Here is a 20774-nt window from a genome sequence, read left to right as displayed (position 1 = left end):
TCTGACAGACAACACTGTGGAGACCCTGTATCTGACAGACAACACTGTGGAGACCCTGTACTCCTATCCTGTAGATTTGAAGAGATTTACCGCAGCTCCTTTCCACCCATTTCATTCTGAGAAAGAGAGTGATGAAAAACTTTGGTTTTGTGACTTAAACAGAATTCACCTTTGGTTGAGGGAGGCTTCATAAAAACATGATCTGCTTTTTAACAATTCCTTGTTGTCAGGGTGTATTGTCTTTGGAGGAGAATATTTGGGGAGATGGGCTCAAAGGCAGAATGAGGAAAGACCTTGTGAAAGTTGCCAGCAGATGTTCTAAAAGGGAGATGTTTCTACTTAACTTTATACTGTCTGGGTCAAAGTCAACATTGGATGAACAAGGCAGTCAGAAAATATTCAAGATCTTAAGGTTCTCATAAGTAGTGAATGTGTAATCACAGAGCAAGCACAAGGGAGAACTCATGAAAGGACAATGTGGAGCTCTCTGAGGTTAATGGGATAAAGAAAGAATCTTACATTATAATTTGGGCTATCGTGGAACTTACTATGTAGGTCAGGCTGGACTTGAACTCACAGCGCTCCTCCTGCCTCGAGAGTGCTGTGAATATAAGTGTAAACCACAACACTGAGTTCTAAATGTTTGCCTCTGAAAGCTAAATGGGAGCTAGAGAAAGGGTTAGGGCAGATTTATTCTCCAAGATGGAGAAAGAAAATAGGGGAAATAGAATCGCTTTGCTTTTTCACAATTATGATTTATATTTGTTTCAAAGAACTCTTACCCGAATACTGAGCAGCTGGCTGCAGGGTGCCCACATTTCTTCTTTGGTCTTTGTAGTCTGGGGGCGGCCTTGTCAGATGTCGGTTCATCTGATCCTGAGGGGAAAGTTTCTCCTTGAAAACACAAATGAAAACATCAATTGAATTGGGTGAACACTTTTTCACTAAAAAAAAAAATCTGCATGATATTTAGAAAGGTACGAGTGTAAGAATGACTTTGTGTAGGCACAGCGGGTGTACACCCGAAATCCGTGTGCTCTGGAGTAGCGGCAGGAAGATGACAAGCTTGAAGCAAGCACAGCCTATATAGTGAGGACTCACTCAGTTGGAGGAACTGAGCGATTTCACTGTGCGGGTCTCAGGTTATGCCTTATGCGGCAGGGTAAACTCAGAGGCAGGGCTTTCAGTCTGAATCACTCACTTCCTGTATGGAACTGTCCTTTCTGCTCCTCCATACACTTCCGCCCACTTTGTGTCTACTGAGCATGCTCCTTTCCTTCATTTGCTAATTAGGTTTCAATGATAATAAATGTCTGTGGGTTTGTTCTGTGTTGTAGTGTGTCTGATGAGCTTTCTTGTCTATTGACTATGGAAAATAGTTGGCCAGCCAGATACAATAGAGAACGCCTGGGCTGTCAGCAATTGGGTCTGGCAGCTCTGCCAGCTCTCCACAGAAGAGGTTTCAAGAGACTTGCTAACCTTTCAGGTCTTGGCACAGGCACCATAGACACAGGACTTCTCTTCTACCTGCTCTTAGAAAATGTTTAAAGGTAATGGTGACTATTATCATTTAAAAGAGGACATGCCAGTTTCATTAGGTTAAGTAACTTGTCCAGGGTCACACAGAAATACAACAGATGCAACAAATTCCAGAGTCAGGAACTCAGAATCTTTCATGCCACTCAATACAAAGACCTTCTCAGTGTCCTGTTGGAAAAGCGCAGAATGTTCCAGAACCAGCTATCTTTAGATTTTTCTAGTAAGTGAATTTGGACATCCGTTTACCATAGCCAACACTTTGTCCACCTTCAGGTCACTGACCCCCACTGCTCTCATTATTCACAGCAGCAAGGGGCGGCAGTGAGGAGCCTCAGTTGTCTCAGGAGGGCTATGAGAACGACCCTATCACAAGACTTGGGTGTGGGTGACCTTGGTAAGTGGATTCTTGTTCTAGATTGATGGGAGAAGGGGCTCTGCCCGTTAGCAGGAGAGGACATCACCTAGTGTTTAGGGGGTCACATATTTACTTCGTTTTTAGAAAATATTATGAAGTGGCCTATTTGGTCTTAGTTTATCATGATATCAGAGTAACCCTGTCTGAGGTCGGTGTGCATTGAGGCTTTATGTTATATAGGAAACCAGATGGCTCAGCTGTGCACTTGCTATCTGCTTAGGACAAAAACGCTTGCTTCTTTTCTTTCTTACTGTGCATTTGGGAACTTTCTAGAATTGCTTCAGTGCAATTCTGTATACACTCTAAAGCAATACCCATTTCTAAAGATAAGAGTAATTGGCATAGGTAGAGACAGAAGAGTGAAATGATAGGAAAGCCAATAAATACAGAGGAAACTGGAACAGACAGATGAGGCCATCGCCAGAACCAGTGCTGCATCTGCACCGCCCGAACTCCCAGCTTCCACCCAGCTCTGAATGTCTTAGTGGAGTGTGTGTGTGTGTGTGTGCTCAGAAGGGGCAGGGAAGGGCCTTAAAATAACAGCAAACCAAATTCACTTCTTGTTTCTAAGAAAAAAAGAAACTTGAAAGACTCATAGAGTGTTTTTGAACACCAAGTAATTCATATAAAACATAATTTCGATGAGCTAAGTGTAAATGAATCAGAAACATATGGATTGCATTTCTTTTAAACACGGGTTTACAAATTAAGGGAAAAAGTGGTCAGTGTGGAGTGATTTTGTCTAAACCCTAACTGTTTAAGGAAGAACCTGGGGCCCTCCACCAACCCAGTATGGCTATGAGCAAGCAACCCTGCTGTTAACATGTGTGTAAAGTGACAGTTTCAATGTTTAAGCCAAGAATGGGATCTTATGAAATCCCTTTTCTAAGAAGTAATCGTGTGTGTGTGTGTGTGTGTGTGTGTGTGTGTGTATGTGTGTGTGCATACACACGTGTGCAATTAGTTCCTTGACTTCAAATCAGATTGACTTAATGTATCACAAGCAATTGGCCTTTTCTCTCTCCAACTGATGAGCTAATTTGCTCAAAGCTTTAACATACACATCTCTGGAAACCTTCTTAAAACTCTATGTTTTAAGATACCTACGTATACAGCACAGACTTGCCATGCTCCAAGGCCAAAGAGGTTTGGATGCCAACACTGAACAGAAGAAGCTACAGTGAGGCTCCAGTCTAAACTCACACCTACTACTGAAGTCCCCTCTGTGCCAATGTCCCTTGCTTCAGCAGTATCCGTCTTGTCCTCAGTCACAAAAGTGTAAGATTTGGGAGGTTCTAGGATCTCTTTCAGAATCCTGTAGAAGGATGAATCCTTTTGTTCAGTAAAACCTCAGCATGGCGCCTGGCACACAGTAGGTTTATAATGCGTGTTCATAATGATGATCACTAGAGGAACTGTGACTGGTCTCACTTTTTTTGTGCTTCACTGGTGAGAGAATGGTAGAGAGAGACTAACGAACTTTTATGAGAAAACGCCTCTATTTAGGTGCCTGTCCGGCCTTGCCAAGGCCTTGAATGACTACAAAGCGTATGCTAATGTAAAGGGGCATCAAAGGCTGCTTCTTCCTGGATATGCTAAAAAGCATAGGCACCCTCAATGGCATCCCGACAAAGAGAAGTGGGATGCTTTGTAAGGACCACAGAAAGTGCAGCTCCGTTCTCATTCATCCCACCACTGCTCTTTGCACCTGTCCAGGGAGACTAAACAGGGAAGCCAGTGGGAGTCAGGCCAGCACCATCGCCAGCTCCTCAGGAATGTGTGTGTCACTTTTAATCAGGGTCTTGTAAGGGAAGCAGAAAACCCGAAAACACCATCCTGTAAAACTGATCAAATCTGCAGTGTTGATGGGAAGGATAAAAGTCTTGCCAGTAAGTCGGTTGGAAATGGCACTTTCTCTCCTCTTCATCATTGTTTCTAGGCTATTCAGGTCATAAAGATAAAAGAAGACAGAGAGGCTGGAGGAACAGGTTTGAACACAGATTTCAGACCCTGTAGTTTAAGGGCTCATTTCCACATGCAATTCGTTTAAAGACTCCTGTACTTGCTACATTGTTACTAGTTTCACCTGCAACTAACCAGTAAGTAGAAACCAGGTCTGCCTCCTTTGGTCATTGGTCTGCCTTCTGCTTAAAACTATGGCTTCCACCATTTCTGTCAGAATGCTGTAGTCTTACCAAGTCAAAGTCAAATTTTACATCAATTTTGGGAGATGATTTGCCATATTTTCAAAGTGGAGCTGGACATACTCTCCTAACAGCCTCTGTCTTTAGTTGGATACAAATCTGAACACAGTGTTTCTTTTTTAAAAAGAAGTTGCTTTTTAGACAGTGTAATTTAGCAGGCTTCTTCTCTGGCCTCCATGTCCTGCTCTTCTCCATCCCTGGCCATACTCTATGCCTTGACAGTATGTGTGTTCTTTGTGTACCTGTGTCTTGAGTGTGCTACATCTTTGGATTGGGATGACACCCCCCCCCCACACACACACCCTTTCCCTCTTACTTTCCCTCCAACTCCCTCTGAACCTTCTGATCCTTGGAGGTACTTCTCTGCAGCCATTTCTAGCAATTTCTACAGCATAGCATTTAAACATATGCATTACAATAGCCTAGTGATGTGATGTGTGTGTGTGTGTGTGTGTGTGTGTGTGTGTGTGTGTGTGTGTGAGTATGTGATCCATTAGGCCAACAAGAGTGGAAGGGGTTCTTTGGTGTGTAGCATCTATCTTCATGCTCTTTCAGTATTTACTGAATATTTATGGTGTTTATAACACTTGACAATTAGGGCTGTTTCTAAAATGTTCCTTGTATATAAAATGTTTTAGTTCATCTTCCACATGTAGCACTGTTGGGAATCAAACCCAGGACCTCAGGCAGACTAGGCAAATAGTCTATCACTGAGCTGCACCACCTGACCTCACTCTCCCTTTCAATGTGGGTCTATTTACCCTGAACAGCTAGGCTTTGTCTCTTCTGATTTCATTGAACAGGACAGGCTGAAGGGAGAGGATGCTGCAGTCTTAGGACGTGGAGTTTGGGCTGATGTAGATGCTGATGTCTGATGATGCAGAGGAATGTGTACATAAATACAGAAGGAACCAAGGCTAAAGCTCTGATGGTGTTTGGAGAAAACAACCTTGTGGTTCTTAAGGGGTCAGGCAAAGATGGTGCAATGGAAATTCATTTAAAATGTTCTTTTGAAAAACACCCCCCATTCTGAGATGCTTTGCTTTTGGGGAAGCCAAATCTTGATAGTAAAACGCCATACTGGCCTTTAAAACTTTCCTCTAAAACTCATTTACCTCTAAAAATCAGTTTGGGGTTGGGTGTGATTAAAGTGCAGTTCACTATTTCCACCCCTTGAGGCTGGGAACAACTGAGCTTTCCTTTGCTCTGTTCAGATGCCCTGCTGGCCACAGACATTCCTGAACTGGGCAGGGCTAGCCATGAGGGCTGAGTACTCCATATGCCTAGCAGCTGGTAAATCGGGCTTTCCCCTGCTCCCCTGCATTTTAAATTCATACAGTTCAGTTTCTGTTGTATCCACTACATCCTCCTTACTGCCACATAAGTAGAGGACTAGAGCGTGGCAAGAAACAGAAGGACAGAGGACAACTCAAGGCCAACAAGTGTCTGCAGTAGAAGTCGAGAGAAAGCTTTACCGCATCAGCCAGCATCTGCTGCTGGAGGAGAAGTTGCTGCTTCTGCTCCATGGTTGGTCTCTGCAGGGTCTGTTTCTTCCCCATCATCTGCTGATTCAACAGGGACGGCTGGGAGTTCATGTAACCACTTCCAGTGTTTGGATTTGAGCAGGAGTTGGGACTTGGACTGGGGCCTGTGTTCTGGCCTACCACAGTGTGTTGATCCTGTAGAAGGGAGAGGAGGAGGGGAAGCTACTGTGAATTAAAGAAGACACTGGGAGCCAAAGATGAGAAACTTAGATTCCAAATACTTTCATCCAGTTGGAGATCAAATTTGGTTAATGTCTTGGTCATCTGGAGAATAGCTTTTGAAAGCCATTGTGTAACACAGCAAGCAGAGCATTCAAGGAAGGTGAATGGTGGGTATCATGGAATAAGCTCCCCCGCCTCTTAGTAGTCTCCTCATTCCAGAGGTGTTTATGGAACCTCAAAGAAAATATTCAGTGATACCCTCAACTTCTCTGAAGCAAAGACATCGCAGAGTGACAGCCATTTCTTTTCTCTAGCAAGTCGGTATGCATTTGTTATTTCTGACCCTACAATGAAAACAGAGTTCCCAACCATGTGTTTTAAGTTGAATAGCCATTCTGGGCAGGAGACAGGAGACATTTGTCCTCTTACTTAGAGACTCATTAATTTCACAGCAGTTTATGGTAAGGTGACAACCCACTTACTGGCAATGATGAAGAAATAATGTCATATATCAAATAATATTGGACACTTGGGAATTACCACTCCGATCTGCGGATCTACCAGTTTTTAGGCATTGCTACATTAGAACTCTGCAAGGACAGCGTCTAAGCCCTCTGAGGTATCATTATGTCCCAGTGAAGTATACAGAGCTCTGTACTAGTAAAACTCCAAGAAGACTGGAAAACACGGTCTCCTTGTAGATTCATATCTAACCAAGGGATAGAAAATGCTCATGTTACAGAGGCTAGGAATTATAAGTTCAGCGTAGGCCTAGTGAAATATTCTTGTCATTCCAGCTCTCAGAAGGTGGAGGAGGATCACAAGTACAAGGCCAACCTGGGATACAGGAGGCAAAGTCTTAAAACACAAAATGTAAAACACAACAAACAAAAGATTATAAAATAAAAATTTAGAAAACTCTTCACCCATTGATGGCAGTGACTGGAAGGCAGGTTACTTTACACATGTACCAGCGCATGTTCATGGTGCCTCTGGGAAACATGAGTACACAGACGCAAGCAGTCCACCTCCTACTCTTCAGGCAGACAGCAAGTACCCAGAGCAGGGGCTCTCACGGTGCTAAGTAGTGGGAGCTGCAACATTCCTGGGAAGTGCCTTCTCCTGCATTGTACTAAAAGTCCGTTACCTCCTGAGCTTTCCTTCCCTTTTTCTTTTTCCTTTTTTTGGTAGAAAGCTGTCAGTCTGAAACCTGGCGCACTAGGAAACTGTATCTTGCTTGATAGCATAGCAAACAGCAAAGGGGTCTCGAATAACTATAAGGACAGCCAAACACCAAGCCTTAGCACACAGGCCAGACCCAACATTCAGTGCTTTACACCATTTATCCAATCCTCCCACCAAAATGAATGAGAACTAGTATTTTTATTTCGATTTTGCAGATGAGATATCTGGGCTGAGGGAGACCTTGGAGCTGGAGGTGTGAAGTGGAGGAGGCTTTGGAGCCAGGTCACCCTGACTGAAGATGCTCCCTCTCATTGTGGTACAGTGCTGCTCTGAGCTGAGACAGTAAACACTGAAGATGAAATTTTGTATGACCAATACAGTCATTTTCTTGTGATCTTCTTTCAACTTTAAATCCACATAGCACCCAGAAGTCACCTGTTTCCATGTGTCTTACAAGCCACTAGGAATGTAGGCTTGAAGACAAGTGCTTTCGAGGTCCTGGCAGAGTGGAATAGAGGAAAGTCCATAGAGTTGTGTGTCTTGGAAGGAAAGCAGAGTAGGAAATACAGGGGTGAGGGGGGAGCGGGGTTGAGGGAGGACTGAGGGCAGAACCCTTGGGACTTAAGGAAGAGGGAAGCAGGGTCTGTGGTGGGAGGAAAGAGGCAGGGTGGAAGGGGAAAAGGACCTTTGGAAATGTCAAAGAACTTTTTAAAGAACCTCTTTGCATGACTATAGTGAACAAAAGCGGGAGCTCTGGGGTGTGGTCTGCCCCTTCCATGCCCTGTTCTAGCATTTATTACATGGGGGCCCAGAAGAAGGGAATTCACTTTCCTCATCTGTAAAATGGGAATAGGGAAAATGACAATCGGACTGAGGTGTTGACATCACCAACGCCCTGTGACAATTAAACAGTTGGCTCCAAGGAAGGGCTTTAATGATGGCCACTCATGGCTACTAATGCTATTTCAAGTGTGCATATTTATTTTTATCTTTTTCCTTTTGAAGCAGATAAGTTAGCTGTGCAGGTCATTGAAAGCTGTTCTATGAAAATTTGATCAGACATTCAGAGTTCATTTGGAACTGGAAGGGGACACACAGCTCTACACCCTCAGCTAACACATGAATTTATAAGCTACACTGGTAGGTGTCCGTGCTCAGCGCATAGTCCCTCATCTATGAACATATCCACAGTACCAATCGGACTTGGGGTTACTAATAACCCAAAAAAGAGAGAACATGAAGTTGGGAAGGACTGGGAGGCGCGAGGGAAAGTTGGAAGGAAGCAAAGGCTAGACAGGAGAAAACTACATTGCAGTAATACATGAGACTTCCAAAGAAGAAATAAAATATAATTCAAAAAAAAAACTACAAGAAAAGAGATGGACAGCGTGCTTAGTGTTGGCAGACTGATGAGCTTCAGAATGATTTCCAGAGAAAGCTGGAACAGCGCCCATCACTGAGATTTAGAAAGGATGTGCATGCCAAGAAAACGCAGCTCTTTTTCTCTCTAATCAAACAGATGGACTGTTCTAAACTTAGTTTCATTCCTAGACAATACCAAAAATATTCTAGGACCCTTTTCCCTAAAGTCTCAAGTGTTGTCCAAATTTGAAACTAGTATTGGAGCAGAGGGACATGTTCTGGTGTGAATAAAAAGAGGGAGAAATAAATTCTCTTGGAATTTTGTAGATATTTTTACCTTTGAACTTGTACCTCATAGACCTTATCATGGTACTCTTACATACTTTTTCAGTTCGTGACTGAAGTCACATTTAGCTGCTGTCATATTTTTGCCCTTATGTTAGCTGTGAAACACAAGGCACCTCCTTCACAGACATGCCTTCATTGCCAAGATGTTGTGCAAACTGCAGTACATAAAATATTTTGAAAGAAAAATATGCTCCAATGCATTGGCTCTAGTTTCTACACCCAGCCTTTCTGCTACCCCAGATTCACCCATGGAGAGAGAACTCAACACCACAGACATCAGCTGCTTTTCCCCTCACCCAATACATCTTTCCTCCTGGAGGGCAAAGGGAAGCCATGGTAAAGTTGGCGGGTCCTCACCTTCCATGACACTGTGTGTGTATGGATGTGCTCGTGTGGCTGTGAATGACTTACGTCATTTCCATTGTGGTAGTGTTTTCAGCGTGGAAAACCCAAGGTTCTAGAGACTTGGAATTAAAAGACTGATTTAGTAACAAGTTACAAACACACACCTGATTAAAATCATTGAAGTAACTTCCATTTCTGTTTTCTTTTTCTGTTTTAAGTTCTAATGCTATAATGTTTGATGCTAACCCACCCTGTCTTCATTTACATTTAGTCATAAGTTTTAATACTTGAGGTATATGTATGTGTTGAGATTATAGGTGTGCACTCTCTCATGCAGCTTTAGAACACACACACATACACACACACACACACACACACACACACTATAATTTTCTACTTCAAGTTCTTTGCTAATATAATAACTTAATTACATTTCCCCCTCCTTTCCTCCCAACAAAGTCTTCCATACAGTCCTCCCTACTCAAATTCATGACTTCTTTTTTCAGCAATTATTATTGCATGCATGTATGGATTTGATTATACATATAAAAGCCTGTTAAGTCTGTACAATTTTCCTGTGTGTATGCTTTCAGGGCGACGGTTTGTCACTGGACAACCGATTGGTGTGCTCTTTCCTGGGGAGGAGCATCTCTCCCACTCTCAGCCTTTCTCAGGTGCCTAGAGCTTGTTTGTGTAGGTTGAGGCCTCAGTGTAGAATACATATTTAATGAAACAGTTTGAAGAAAACCTCAGGATCAACAGAAGAGTCAACCCTTGGCAGGTAGATCTTACTTCAACAAAGAATCTCAGTATATTGTGACCAATATGTGAGTAATCTTTTTAACAGATGCTACAAAATAATAATGATGCGGTTAGTTATTTTGTTCTAATGTGAAACAAAGATTCTTTCTGTGATGGAGAACTGACTTCAGCCAGAGGTAGGAAGTTAGTATATTAGACATGTCAGAAGATAGCAAAGAAAAGAATCTGCCAGTTCCTTGAGAGATATTTGATATGGTAAGGCTCATTGAATGTAGTCATTGTTAAAAAGGTTTTGTGAGCTGTACAGACACACAGCAGCTCTCATAAAGGACTCAAAGTTTGAAAATAAGTATTGTTCTCTTGTTACTTAAAGAATAGCTGAAGAATATGTGCTATTCTATACATCTGATTGAAATGGCTCCGTGTCTCTAATTTACAAGGAGGATATTTAATGATTTTCCTCTTACAAAACAAAGTCCTTAGAGTTACTGGAGAGCCCTGGGAGTGTGTTGGGTTGCTTGATTACTCTTCCTTTTCCTTGGCTTCTAGGCATCTGCAATTTGCAAAACAAATCCAAGATAAAGTACCCAGCTGGGCAGACCTGCACAGTAGATCTCACAAACTGGTTTTCTATTCAATCAATCTTTCTTCTCTCCTCCCTTTTTGCATTCCCTGTCTCAATGAACTAACTGCTCAACTGTTCCCCCGGGCTATTCATCTTCAGCACTGTCTGCTGATAAAGCCATGCATTTATATCTCTGCCTGAGAAGCAGGCTGCCTGAGCTGTTTCTTTCGGATTCCCTCTAAGCTGTTAAACCAGATCCTTCAAATCATTTATTCGGGGTATGCATGGCAAGGTGGCTGTGGGCAGCTGAAGTGATTGAATGGTCCTTGTTTGGCACAAGGACAATCACTGCAGAGGGATCTGTCAGGGAATTACTGCAGATGGAGTTTGAAAACCAGAGACATTTCCATCTCGGGTTGGAAACTTCAGGGCTCAGTTTCAAATGACACAAAGATTGTACCACACATCCCACTGGCCACCTTTTGTAGTAAATAGAATGTCATCGTATTAGAATCCCACACATTTACTTACATATTGTCACTGTTTGTATATTATAAGGACAGAGTTCAAGAGCTGTGGCTGAAACCGTGTGACTCAAATGTATGTGGTCTCAGCAGAACAAGCCTGTTGGCTCGTGCCCTGCTTGCCGATGCTAGAAACTTTAATCTTTTGCATTAAATTGAGTGGGGGGTGCTTTAGGGAAGGGACCCTGAAATTCTCAGAAGTAACTGACAAACTGAATAAATAATGCTGTCATGATATGTGTTTCCATTAACCTTCCCTACTCCTCTCCTCCCCCAGCACGCATGGCATCCACTGAAAATGGAAGGAACTTACAAAGTCTCTGCCCAACTCTACATTTAGATGAAGACATAGCCCCCATCCTTAAGGACTTGAGTTACACAAGGTCACATATCTAGCCAAAAGATGAAGAGTGCCTGTCTAAATCCTGGGAAATGTATTATATAAAATACCCACCGCCTGAAAGACTAGGCTCAGTGGCTAAGAGCACTTGCTCCTTCACCGACCTGAATTCAGTTCCTAGCATGCACAGGGCTGTTCACAGTGACCTGTTACTCCAGCTCCAAGGGAGCGATGCATTATTCAGGTATCCATGGGCACACTCATACACACGGTACACATAAACACACACACACACACACACACACACACACACACACACATTTTAAAAAATGTAAAAGAGAAGATTCATTTGCTTAAGAGATTTTCATCTTGTCTGATAGAAATGGGGGGAATGGTGTTGTCTTTTGGCATGGGGGGGAGGGGTGTTGGAGGTGGAGTTTGGTAAAGAGGGAACCATGTTTTGACCTTGGCATTTTCCTTTGAGATGTGGGTGGGTTGCTTTTGGAGACTTTTACACCACTTGCTCAGCAGGGAAAGTCTGAGCCTACGATAGGCATTCTCCCTGCTTCCACCAATGGAAATGAGGGTTCTTTCAGATATTACCTAATAGTCAAGTCACCAGCACCTGTCTCTTCTTAGCCTCAGGGCACACACCTGTTATGGGTTGTCTGTGAGAGAAGCCCCGAGAGGAGGCGTCTCTGGGGTGGGCTGTGGCCAGGAACAGAGCATCAGTGGGTCAGGGTGGAGCAGAAAAAACGAACTCACTCAGGGGAAGGAATGAGATGCTTTTCTTAAATGAGAAATTCTTCAGCTTTAGAAGAGCTCTTTGTGATGGACCTGAGATTTCTGCTCTGCAAGTTGGCCGTTAGCTCTTCGTCTCTAGGGCCAAATATGCTATAGTATTATGATACCCTGTGAAGATTTCATAAAGCTATCAATTCTGCCTCTTTTCTCATCTCAACAAACACGCAGAAACCAACAAGTTTGTCTTTTGTTTCAAGAAGCTTATACATTCCCTAAGTGTGTCCAGACCATCAGACCACAGACCTCAGTCTGTGAAGTTCACCCTCTGCTCAGCAAAGATTTGTTTGTGAACATAATGATATGTCTTACAGTCAGAATCGCCAGCCAGGGGACTAGGTATTCAAATACAGAGCATATGGGGACATTCTCATTCAAACCATGATAATCCTGTCTGTCTGGACATTCCTCCTCTGCCCCCCTCCTGCCAGCTGATGCTTCCTTTTCCTGGGCTCAGTTAAAATGTCTGTCAGGCAGAGTCCTCTTTGAGTCTCTAAGGTTGAGGGTCTTCTGTGTCTGTGACAAATGGCACTAGCCCATGCCAGCCACAGCATTTGTCAGTGCAATGGCTCCATAGTCTATACCCATTTGTCTCCTAGCAATGTGCTTGGATAGTCCTTGAGGTGGACTCTCTGCATAAATGTATAAATGTATAATGATCTTTAAAATGTACATGAATAAACAAGGATGCAGTTCAGAGCAGAAACAAGTTCAGACCTTCTTGTCAATGAGACACAGGAATCAAAGTGCTAATCTCTTCAGGGGTAGCTGGGGAACTACAGTAGAAGAGGAAGTGAGTCAGGGGTGGAGCCATGGTCTTAATTCCACTGTTTGCAAATGGGGGTGTCACCTCGCAGAGCCCCCCCCATGAAAAGCCACTTCCAAGGTGGAAGTTAGGAACTTTATGTTGTCACCCCAGTGACCACAGTGAGGTCAGCAGTGCTGTGCAACCAGAGATTTCACATTAGCAGCTGTCAGGTTTTGAAAGCTAGCGGTCATGCATCAAAGGCTTGACACCTTGTTTAATCCCTACAATAACAATACTTCATTATTGTTCCAAATTTAAATCAGAAGAGATAAAAATAAAGAAGCTTGTTTGTTCTAAAAGGCAAATGAGCTTGTTAATACACAGAATGTTTAGAAAATATTTCTGTGTTCTAAAAAGCAATTTGAAAGGTGGGCAGCAAACTTTATATGACCCAGCACAAGGGAAGGCCTGGGCCAAGTAGTGGGAGTGGGTGGGTAGGGGAGCAGGGGCAGGGGGGTATAGGGAACTTTCGGGATAGCATTTGAAATGTAAATAAAGAAAATAAAAAAAAAAAAAGAAAGGTGGGCAGCAGACGTAATCAGCTAAAGTCCCCACTCCACCTTTCATCAAGTTGCATGGGGTTAAAAGAGGGGCAGAAGTGGTAGACTGTATCTCATAAATGGCGTTGACGCTATCCCCTTAAGTAATAGTGCATCGTACGATTGCTGAGGGATTCTAGTAATATCACATCAGTCACTGCCTTTGCCTCCCAATGGATGTAATGCATGTGTGTGTGTGTTGGGAGTGGGGGGGGGAGTTGTTTTCATTTTATGTCTGCTAGTATGGCTGTGTACTATGTACAAGCAGTACCAATGGAGACCAGAAGGGGGCGTTGCATTTACTGGGACTAAGATACAGATCACTGTGAGCAGACATATGGGTGCTGGGAATCGATTGCAGTTGATGCTCTTAACTGCTGTGCCATCCCTTCAGCCTCATGGTTTTTGTTTGTTTGCTTGTTTTGTTTTTTATTTTTGTTTTGTTTTGCTTAGCTGGACTCTTGTGTAGCTCAGGCTGGCCTCAAACTCACTGAGTAGCTAGCTACAAGTAACCTTGAATTCCTGGTCCTCCTGCTTCCACATTCTTGTGCTAAGATTACAGACATGTGCCACTGTGCCCAGCTAACAAGCAGTGGTTGCTGCAGCTGCATAACCCTCCAAAACTCACACTGAAACTTTATCCTCATACTGGAATTAACAGGTAGATGGAGCCACGAGGCGCCACTCTCAGAGCTCCTTCTAAGAGGAGCCTCGGCCAATTCTACCTTCTCTGTCTGCCTTGAAGGAAGAAGCCATTGGTGAACGAGGCCTCTGTGCATGCCATGCCGGCACCCTGACTTTAGCTTTCTCAGGCTGCAGAGTCATGGTCTTTGTAAGTGATGGGGTCTGTGGTCTTTCAACATGCAGCAGATGCGCTCAGCACTGAAGGAAAGTTAACATTTGTTTTTAACTATTATCGATTTATAGTTTATACACACACACACACACACACACACACACACACACACACACACACACACGAGTTGGCCCCTGTAACCTATGAACCCAGTCAGTTTTAGTCTTTCTTTATGACTTTTGTGACCTTATGCTCTCCAACTTTAAAATGTGGAATTTAGATTATAATCTAAGTTCTAATCTGATCAAATAGTTGAAATTCCTTTTGTACTTGGTCAAGTGAACAATACATACCATTGGAAGAAAACAATTCATTTTCTATTTCTCAGGTGAGTCTAAAATATGATTTAGCAACATGGTATGCAAAATCATAATCTCTTCACTCTATCATAATCAAATAATGGCTTTGGGCCAGGTGGGGTGAAGGATGGGAGCTCAAAGTGTTCCTTCTCTTCTGTAAATGAACGGACGATTGCCATGAAAACACTGGAGAAATGTAAGGACTGAATGCCAGACATATTTACACACATAAATGCACATAAATGTCAGAAAGCACAATGTAAAATTGCGTAGCTCTGATATAAGTCCTCAAGTGGTTCTGTAAAAAGGTCTATCTTTTCTGTAGTTCTGTACACAAAAGAAAACCAAAGGCAAAACCAAAATCAAAGGACAAACAGCCAATCCTACAGTTTCCTAGGAATAACTTTTAAGCCTTGATTCTGTATCTGACTAAAATGGACAAAACAAATCTAAGACAAGGTACCCCTTTGAGAAGAGAAATAGAGGCTGTACTCATTGTCATGTTTTGCTTAGTGCTTTGGAACTACAGAGGAGCAAGCGATGCACACTGTCTGGCTAATGTCTTCAAACAACTGGGTGCTCTATGACATTTTTGACAATCTTCGAGTGCTTTGTTGTAATGGCCACATGGGACATTAGGGAAGAGCTGTGTGTATACTCTCCATTGCTACAGCACTGGAATGTTCCCTGGTTAGGATACAAGCCACTAAATGCTTCAGTGGGACTTCAAAAAAGCCAAATTTTCCTTAAGACTAGGAGGGACAAATTTCAAAAGAATGGAGATTTCTCTTGAACCAGTATCCAGAAATTTAACTTATTTGCCAAATCTTATTTATGTAAACTATACAAATACATTTTATGTGCAAGGTACCACAGTAACATTTTTAGAAGAATGATAACTGTAAATAAAAAAAAAAAATCTACTCTAAGAATGAGAAAGGTCAATGATTTTTTTGGTCTTTGATTAAGTCAGCTGCACAAATGCCCACTCTGCAGTGACCTTGTAACCATGACTGCAGTGACCTTGTAACCATGACTGTAGAGAAGAGCAGTGAGGATGTTAAGATACATTTATTACATAATAGGATTTGGGATCTTTCTGCCTCTCTGTCTCTGTCTCTCAGAGAGATTATTTCACAAAGAAGTAACAGATAAGTATTTGATTAAAAAATCAGATAAACTTCACTTACAATTCACAATTATCCAAGTGTTAAGAAAGTAACGTGTCTAATGAAAACTTCCAATAAAATTACAAATACCAAACTTGGATATAACAGACAGTGCCTTAGCTTGGAGTGTCAGTTGTTGGCCAATGTTGGTCAAGGTCCCTGCTCACCATGAAAGCCTGAGATTGTAAACTCCACAATACAGGTGGACAGGAACTTGTGACCCCTATTTCTCAGCAAGTTGGGAAGGTTGGTTGCATTGAGTTCTGTTACTTGTAACGGTAAACAGATTCTTGATCAGAACTCTAACTGGCCGGCCATCTTTGAACTGGGTAAACATTTGTGGCTTATTCTCCTAACTGCTGATCTGTCGAGCATACATGAGGAGACTGATATGTGGTGTAATCTTCAGTGTTTACATTGTCCTGTGCTTTCCAGACCCATGTGGCACTTCTTAAGAGAGTATACATCTGGGTGTGCTGCAACTCCCTAAGTAGCTGACTGACTCCAAATAACAGCTCATTTAGTATACATCTAACATTTAAATCAACACGATGACTAAACTTGAGCCAATTGGATCCTTTTAGAATTTAAAAGTCAGCTATCCTGAGAAGGAAATGAGACAAAAATGTAAAAACAACAACTGGTCACATGTAAGATTACAGAGCTTGGGCCAAGCATGTGAAAGGCCACACCATTGGACACCATGCATCTAAATGTAACTATATACACATACTGCAAAAAAGTTGTTTTGAAAAGAATGTTTAAAGTAACATCATTGGCTACTGTGGTTGTTTTGGCATCAGCAAGTCACAGCTGGCTCTTTTCACCTGAGGGCCTGATTTGCTTAATAGATTTTCAGTTGAGGTTCATCGTGTTCATCTGACTCCCCCCACAGTATTCACTTCTGCTTTCCTCCCGTAGAAAGAGGCTTCTACACCACTCAGGGGTCAGCATTTCTTTTAAAAGTTGCTGCTTTCAAGGTATCTGGCTAGCTTTAGCACTCTGTTTAAAAGTCAGCCTCTGAGTATTTGGAGAGTTAATTAAACCTATGTGTTTTAATACTAAACTACACTGTTAGATGTGGTGTTAATGAGCATTCTTAAGAGTGTTAGGAAAAGTAATTTAATTGGTTTCAGATAAATAAACAGCACTGAGTGTGACAATGGCCAGGCCCATGGACTTCGGTCCTTCTTCAGTGAGCTGCCACCATGTGTCCTCCACCTCTCAATGCAGGTGAACACTTCCACACAGTGTCTCTGCTCTCTGCCTTCAGCATATTTCTGGAGGCTAGATTAATCATTTTCTCCTTGATAATTAGGATGCAGCTCATGTCAATGACAAGAGATAGTGGGATAGTCACTGTTTGCATGGGGAAAACACTGCATAGCTAGGTGATTTCACCTATTTTAATTTATTTATTATTCATAAAAATCAGAAAGAGGCTCTTGGTATGTAGTGGCTATATTTACCAGTCAAATTTAACATTCACAGAAACAGCTGTTACAGTTACTTTCAAGATGGAAAGTGTTCAGAGGCTAGTGGGAAACACAGACTTAGATAGATACAGTTACCTCCTAGGGGAATCAGAAATGTGGTCAGTTACCAATGGGCATTTGTCACAGTGAAGGAAAGCTACAGTGTTTCTATTTAAATGCAAATAACAGCTCACAGTGTTCTGTAGGAAGTGATTTATTTTGATTCATTTTCCAACTCTCCTAAAGACTTTAGGAAAGCTGCTTCAAAATAGTATTCAAGGACATGTGCTCAACGACCTACCAGCATCACACACACAATGGTCAAGCTACTTCATGTAAATGTCTATGGTCAAGGATAGGAAATCAGTCAGGCCTACCAAGATTTATGAAGTTCCAGTTAGAAAAAGCTGTTTCCTGAACAAGAGCAGGACAAAGGGTAGCATCAAGGTTGATCTATTCTCTGACAACTCTAAGGTCTTAGCCAGTTACCCATTATCATTGTGGTTTTCTTAATTATAAAACCACATTATACGATCAACAGATAATTACAGTCAGAAAACAACCTTTCTCCCCTCTTCTTTACTTATAGATCGTATTTGAACATAGTCTCAATATAATGAAAATTGCAGTGCTTATAGGTCATGAATATTTCCAAGGAAAATGGATTCTATTTAGACACTTAAATGAAAAATGAATTTTCCATGTTTGGAACGGGTTAGAGGAAATCTACTGGGAGATGCTGGAACTGATGGGTTTGTTGCTTCTAGCTCTCTGGGTCACTGGGATTCGTAGAATCTCCTTTGATGTTAGATGGAGAGCTCTTGGCAACCTGCAGAGCAGGTAGGAACCAAGAGTTTCCCCAGACACTGCAGTTTTGATGGTTTTTGAGGCCCAAACAGTTCTTTCTCAGCTTTTCTGATTTCACTGTAGATGGATTAAGGGAAGGGATGAGTGATACTTTGACACTAACAGTTATAATCAAGTTATAAAACACGATATAAGGTACATTTTACAGACATATTAAAACAATGGTAACCACATTTATTTGTTAGAGAAGGAAGAGAGGGAAGAGGGAGGGAGGGAAAGACACACAGACAGACAGAGTGAGAGAGATCTCTCTCGCATCTAAAAGTATCACTCACACTTTTTAGTCTATATCAATACTTCCACCTACGTGTATCTCTTAGAACAACGATACATAAATGCTTATAAAAATTCCATAGTTTTATAAGTTCATTTCAACACAGAAGAATAATTTTTTAATTTAAAAATACTGCTTTCCTTCCTTATAATGTTTCTTGTTAGTAAAGTCAAGGTTTTTAAATGCCAATATAAAAGTCTACAAGCCAACTAATCAAAAATGTTTTTTTTTTCTTTAGCTTTAAAGAAAATGTTAAGAGAGACTCCAGCCTTTTATGGAACCTGGCTTGAACTTCACAATTCAGTATCTTATGCTAAGAGGAACGGTGTCATCAGTTTACATTTTGCTTTCTGAAAAACCACGTGTAGGTGTGTGTTTATTGCTGTCTGTATACATGCATATTTTGGGAGTATGTCTTTGTTCTTTTATAAATCACCTCGATCTATTTCACTTACTGTCAATTTTCTAGAATTTGTTAAAAATCTCATGTCAACTGAGCCAAGCCTAGGCTTGACTAACTGTCCTTTCTCAGGCTCTGGAGTGATGCTTAGGAGCAGATCTCTCCAAAGTCTCTTCCTCACCTCTAGCAGGCACTGTGAGAGCACTTTCAAGTTAGCCCCACTGTGCCTTCCAGCCACTGAGGATTGAATGCAATCTCATAGCAACAGACTCCAAACAGTCCCTCATTACAAGTCTTGCCCAACAACCAAGTCTTTAACCAGAACAAAGGTTGACAGTGATTAATCATTAAGTGGTTCCTTGTTCCTTGCTGCACGTGTTCCTCCAGCGGAGGCAGGCTGGCAGGGTTCCTGTCTCTGAGCTCTACTGTGCCCTGCCTGAAGGGACTCTTCAGCAGCCTGCTCTCCATTCTCATTTCCAATGCTGCAGGCATCGGCAGTTGGTCTGTGCAGTGTCCTGGCTCCGATTCTGAGCCTGGCAGACTCTGAACGGATACAGGGAGCCCCACAATAAGTTGTTCACTTCACATCTGCTTACTAGATTATGCTCAAGCATAGTTGAAGAAATTGATTAAACACCATTTTCTAGAAACAACCTTGGAAATCTGATCCCTTAACCTATCACAGATGAGTTGATATTCTAGTCCTATGGCTGGTGAGCATGGCTACCTTCAGCAACACTTCTGTATGGAAACAGTTGGGAGACTGGTAAAACATCGGGCTTAAAAGCAATCAAGTACTTTTCAGAAACCTTTCAAATATTCTGTTTCTCAAAGCAGAGGAGTTGTGGGGTGAGCAAGCCTCACTGTGAGCGGCCTCAGGAGATGTAATGTCAGCGACTTTGTGGTCTCCTTTCTTTCTGTGTTTCTGGTCCTGGGCTTAGGCACTGTGGATCTGTCTTGTAGGTGATATGGGGACTTGAAAAATTGTTTGCCTTCACTTTTAACACTGAGCTGGGTCAGAGTCAGGTGAGGAGGGACAGTGGAATACAAGATACAGTTTTCTAAAGGATGAGGAACAAAGACTATAAAAATAATGGCCACAACAAAAATGAGGAAGGTAATGCTTTTCCAACAAGCAGTGACATTTAACTATGAAAGGAGTGGATCCCTGAGGGTTCTTTATGTCTATTTGGTTCTCTTTTCAAGTTAACCATAGAATTGTGTAGTGACAGATTTCCAGAAAATGGAGTAGATTTTAATACCTCAATCCACAGTGTGAAAGCTGAAGCAGGGCACTAAACAGCAAGTATCAGCTATGCACTTGGCCCTTGAGTACAGAGCTGTGATATGGCAAGACTGGTGCAAGATCAAGCCAGTTAATGTTCCAGAATGAACAGAGGCGACACTCATGAAACCCACACCTAGCTGTGAAGCTTTGGGCAAGTCATGGCTGCTGGGGAAGGGAGAGTCCCTTTTCCTCAGGGGTGTGGTCTCTCCTCAGTCGCTCATACTGTACTGAATGGCCTTGTGCCCATGCACGTACACAGAATCCTAACTGAACTCAGTGACTTATCAAGAAGGAAGAGGGAGAGAAGGGAGGAGGTCTGGGACAAGAGGGACAAATGGATATGATCCAAATACATCGTTTTACATCTCAAATTGTTAAAATATATAACTCAAAAATAAAGAAACCAAACAGAAGGACTACCTCAATACTGGAAACTTAGGTAAGAGCGACCACAAGATGATCACAGACTTATGATGATCAAAGAAGTCTGATGAGGAACCCTGTTCAGAAAACAAATGTCTCTCAACCTGAGCTTTCTAGAATCCATCTTTAAAACTAACATCAGTGAGCCTGGACTGTGGAAAACCAACCAACCAGCCAACCAACCAGCCAACCAGCCAACTAGCCAACTAGCCAACCAACCAGCCAACCAGCCAACTAACCAACCAGCCAGCCAGCCAGCCAACCAACCAACCAACCAAAC

The 20774-nt window shown here is 42.3% G+C and overlaps 1 protein-coding gene across 1 annotated transcript in view; it reads right to left on the bottom strand.

Annotated features, from left to right (window-relative positions):
* Maml2 (mastermind like transcriptional coactivator 2) overlaps window positions 1-20774 on the bottom strand; it is a 318494-nt gene that overhangs the window by 5226 nt on the left and 292494 nt on the right. Inside the window, exons 3-4 of the mRNA XM_021206900.2 lie at window positions 5634-5837; window positions 783-894 (exon numbers count right to left, since the gene is read on the bottom strand). Of these exons, the coding sequence (XP_021062559.1) occupies window positions 783-894; window positions 5634-5837 (316 nt within the window). The remainder of the gene's footprint in view (window positions 1-782; window positions 895-5633; window positions 5838-20774) is intronic.

The sequence above is a fragment of the Mus pahari genome, chromosome 10 (assembly GCF_900095145.1).
Source record: "Mus pahari chromosome 10, PAHARI_EIJ_v1.1, whole genome shotgun sequence".
Lineage (NCBI taxonomy): Eukaryota > Metazoa > Chordata > Mammalia > Rodentia > Muridae > Mus > Mus pahari.
The sequence above is the reverse complement of the archived record's forward strand: the minus strand, read 5'-3'. Positions and strand labels throughout refer to the sequence as shown.